At 38.8% G+C, this 4,090-nt stretch overlaps 1 protein-coding gene across 1 annotated transcript; it reads left to right on the forward strand.

The window, feature by feature from the left end:
- Window positions 1-870: 870 nt before the first annotated feature.
- On the forward strand, window positions 871-3,311 carry l(1)sc (lethal of scute). The gene is made up of 2 exons (XM_013319569.1): window positions 871-1,515; window positions 2,639-3,311. The coding sequence occupies exon 1, from the start codon at window positions 931-933 to the stop codon at window positions 1,507-1,509; it is 579 nt and encodes a 192-aa protein (XP_013175023.1). The 5' UTR covers window positions 871-930; the 3' UTR covers window positions 1,510-1,515; window positions 2,639-3,311.
- Window positions 3,312-4,090: the final 779 nt, after the last annotated feature.

Consider the following 4,090-nt stretch of genomic DNA (forward strand, 5'->3'; position numbering starts at 1 on the left):
ACAGGGCGCGATCGCCACGCTTATATTTAGCATGCCGGTCATGCAAATAAATAAAAATACCTGTTCTGACACCAGCTCTTAACCACTCAAAGAGCAATCGATAAGTAATCGAATTAATTATTGTACGAATACGAATCTAAATACAAAATTATATAGGCGTCGTATCAAACCGCGCAGCATCTACTTAATCCGATAATCCAACACTTTAATTACTCTACAAATAAAAATACGTCGGTCGATGGCTAGGTTAGGTGATGCGCCGCACGCACCTGCCCCAAGGCGCAAGGCTCGCATTAGCCGCTGTGGCGGGCGGCGCGGAATATAGGTTCGGAATTGGTTGATTATGATAGAACCTTAAAACCGATTGCGACAACAGATCAACCGCATCAAAATTATAGTGTTTTAAAGCTGAAAATCACTCTTTTTGAACGTAGAGGATAACTTAGGAAGAATTGAAATTTCTAATAGTGTGTCTACGTCCTTCAAGTAAAAATTCTAGAGGACAAGTAATGAAAACAAAAGTTACAAAAAGCTAATAACAAAATATCACCGCCTATCCGCTTACAGCATCTATTCGGCCTAACGACTTAAATAGACGAAGCGGGCAGATCTCGTCCTCCGTACAAGGTAATGGACGGGATAATTATGCGCAACGACGTGCAACAATAGCGGCGCGAGCCTCGCTGCTCTATGGCATAATAAGCGCCGGCGTATTTTGATCGGCGCGCAACTAGTAGCGGCGCGGCGCGGAGAGGGGCGAGGGGTGCGGCGAGTGCGTGCGCGCGCGCCGGGCACGCGCCCCACCGCCGCCTGCCCGCGCCGCGCTACTTAGTGCCGGGGGTGCGCGCCACCTCCGCCAATCCACCGGCAACCTCCGCGACGCGCGCACGTGTGACTTACTCGACCCACTCCCGACAGGTTGCTCGCGCGATGCCGATGGCGGCGATACACGCTTATCAAAATCTCGGTGTCAATCAGAAGCTTACGCAACTGCAGGCACCTGCGCCCAGGAGACTTGCACCGGCCCCGATCGACGCATCTCGCTGCAAGAAGAAGACTTACGTCCATCAGCCGTATCCCACTCAACCAGCGTCCGTCGCTCGAAGAAACGCGCGAGAAAGGAACAGAGTGAAGCAAGTTAACAACGGATTTGCAGCGTTGCGACAACATATCCCGACTGCAGTGACCGCGGCTCTGGCCGGCGGAAGAGGATCTTCGCGAAAGCTCAGTAAAGTAGATACTTTGAGACTAGCAGTAGAGTACATTAAAAGTTTAAAAAGATTGTTAGAAGAAAGCGAGGAAGGATGCTCCGACAGTCAGATTGGAGTAGGCATGCCATCAAATGGACCTCAAACGCCGCCATCTTCCGAAGAATCTCATTCACCAGCCCCCTCATTATCGGACAGTTCTGTCGGGCCTCACTGTCATGACGCTTATGATTCATACGAACCCATGAGTCCAGAAGATGAGGAACTTCTTGATGTCATATCATGGTGGCAGCAACAATGATATGAGGTAAGTTGTCAAAGTAATTAAATTGATGTCTCTAAAAATATTATTAGTTGGTTATATTTTGTGTGTAATGGCCTTGAAAATTGTTGACATAAGCTTTGAAACTGATAGTACCCTAAATTCTTATCACATTTGTTTACACTTAGGTCGCGTCGTTGTTGACATACCATTTTTTCGTTTATAAAATTATTACTTGTCAAGGATAAAATTTAAAATTCCTTTACGTATAAAATGACATGAAAGATCAGGTACAAAACCTTTTGTGTGATATAGTTTAGTCACGGTTACCTACCGGGTCAGGTCTACGCTTTTATATTGCACAATTTCTATAGCGACTAGGGTCTTCAAAATTCTGAGCCGAAACGCAAACACATATATACTATTATAAACGCGCATTGAACCGTCGCATAGACTTTATCTGCCCATTGTTGAATTGCATCGACACAAAAGCTCATCTTTGACAAAGGCGGATCTTAAAACATGTCGCCATTAAAAAAAAACCAATGAGCTGGATAAGATTTTTTATTCGCTAAATTTCAAAGTTATAAAACGAACGCCTAAAATTTCGATAAAATCCGCATTTTGATATTTTATTCCAACATGCGAATTACAATTAGTTCTAACAATCTTGTGGTTCGCCCTGCATGTAGTGGGCGAAATTGCATATAAAAAGTTGCGTATTCTAATAACAAGTGGTCATATGAGATTGCTTTGATTCGTCTCGAGTGGAAACAGGTTTCGAGCAATTTCGTCCTTTCATTGATGCTTTAAATCGCAACGACGCATCCGGTCAGTGGGAGCCGACACTACGTGCCATATGGTATTCGCTTGATTGGCAAAAACAAGTTGCCGTGTCCAAAACACGAAATCAGAACTCGCAAAAAGTAGACCCCTCCTATCTATTAATTTATTGTACCGGAAGATGAAATCTCTAAGAGGAAATAGAGGGGCGGTGAGCGAAGCACACGTGTTACAATATTTGCTAAGCTTTGAACAGGCGCTTGTTGACTTACATGTTTTTATGATAATCGTAGCACCGATTTTAATACGTATAGGAATTTAGATTTATAATCTATCGGGTGATTTTTTCTTTTTAATTTAACCATTTTTTTTCTTTTTTTTATAGATGCCGTGGCATACGGATATCAAAGTGCGGCCAGTAAGCGGCTTCTTGATTGTGAAAAAAAACGAGTATTCGCTTCAAGTAGAAGCCGAGCGATGGAGCGCTCGGGACTCGGAGAGAACCTCTAATTAACCGCAATCAGTATATTCCTAATGAGAGGGGATAATGGTGGACTACAACGACCACATCGATGCATTCCACTGAGCGACCGACCACGACCGAATACCCATGCTTGCGATTCATACATCGATGGAATAGCATTACCAAGACTGAGATGATCATTTATTGTTCCACAGAAGCATTTAACAGTAGAGAAAGACTAAAACCATCGCTGTGCCTTAATAAAGCCTTAAACTTACTTCCAATAGGAATTAATATAGTATTATAAATAGTTTTGTAAGCGTTTTCTAGTCATTATTTTAAGTATTTTAATTTGGTTTCTGTCACTGCAGTTAAAGATGAAAATAATTAAATACTTAAGCTAAATAGTTATGATGTTTAGCTATTCTATGAAAGGGATTACTCTCCTGCATTGTGTTTGTAAATATTATAGTCTGAATATGTTGAGATAAAGACTTGTAAATAAATTTATTAGTACCCTAAGAAAGATTCCTAATAATTTAAGATGTTAGTGTTTCAAAGCAGAAATATACACCACCAATTATCTTAATATGCCATTTCTGTGAATAAATGAAAGTTATATTTAAAAATACATTTTTTTTCATTAAAACAATCTCCTTTACAGAAATTATAAAGCTAAATAAAATGAAATTTCATGTCACACTCCTAGTTCGATACAGGGTAAAGAAAATGATGTCATACTAACATTGGTCGAATAATTAGATATTACTAATAATAGCCTTTTTAACTTGACACAGTTCGGTAGTTAATAATTATTTTAGATGTCATAATTATAGCAATGAACTATTAAAAGCTACCTGTAAAATAAATATTGGTGCGTTTTCAAAATTACTGACAATGAAGTAAGCCTATCTTTAATTTAAAAGAAGCACAGAACAGAGAAAGTTCATATGAAATTCTTAACATAATAAATTTATTATTAAGATAAGTCTGTTCATCAGCATGAATAGTTTCAGGGCAAAACATATTGTTTTATTTTTCAAAGATTCCGATAATTTTATGAGTTCTATTGCTTCTAAAATTGTTTCGTATTAATTAAATATATACGCAATACAAACTTATGGAGAGAACAACTTTAAGATTTGATAAATACTAAATTAAATGAATTTAAAAATTGATAAAAATATTGGAAACTTGAACCATAATTTACTAAAATTTGATCATAATATTAAAACACATATTGAAATACATATAAACATGTTTTATGTATGTTACCAGGTTCTCTTTTCGTTCCCTTTATATCGTGCTCCTATTTTAGAGTCTTTTAATTGTTGGTTTTTAACTTTATCTTTTATATTTAACGGTAAAACCCAT

The sequence above is a fragment of the Papilio xuthus genome, unplaced genomic scaffold (assembly GCF_000836235.2).
Source record: "Papilio xuthus unplaced genomic scaffold, Pxut_1.1 DF826115.1, whole genome shotgun sequence".
In the NCBI taxonomy this organism is placed as follows: domain Eukaryota; kingdom Metazoa; phylum Arthropoda; class Insecta; order Lepidoptera; family Papilionidae; genus Papilio; species Papilio xuthus.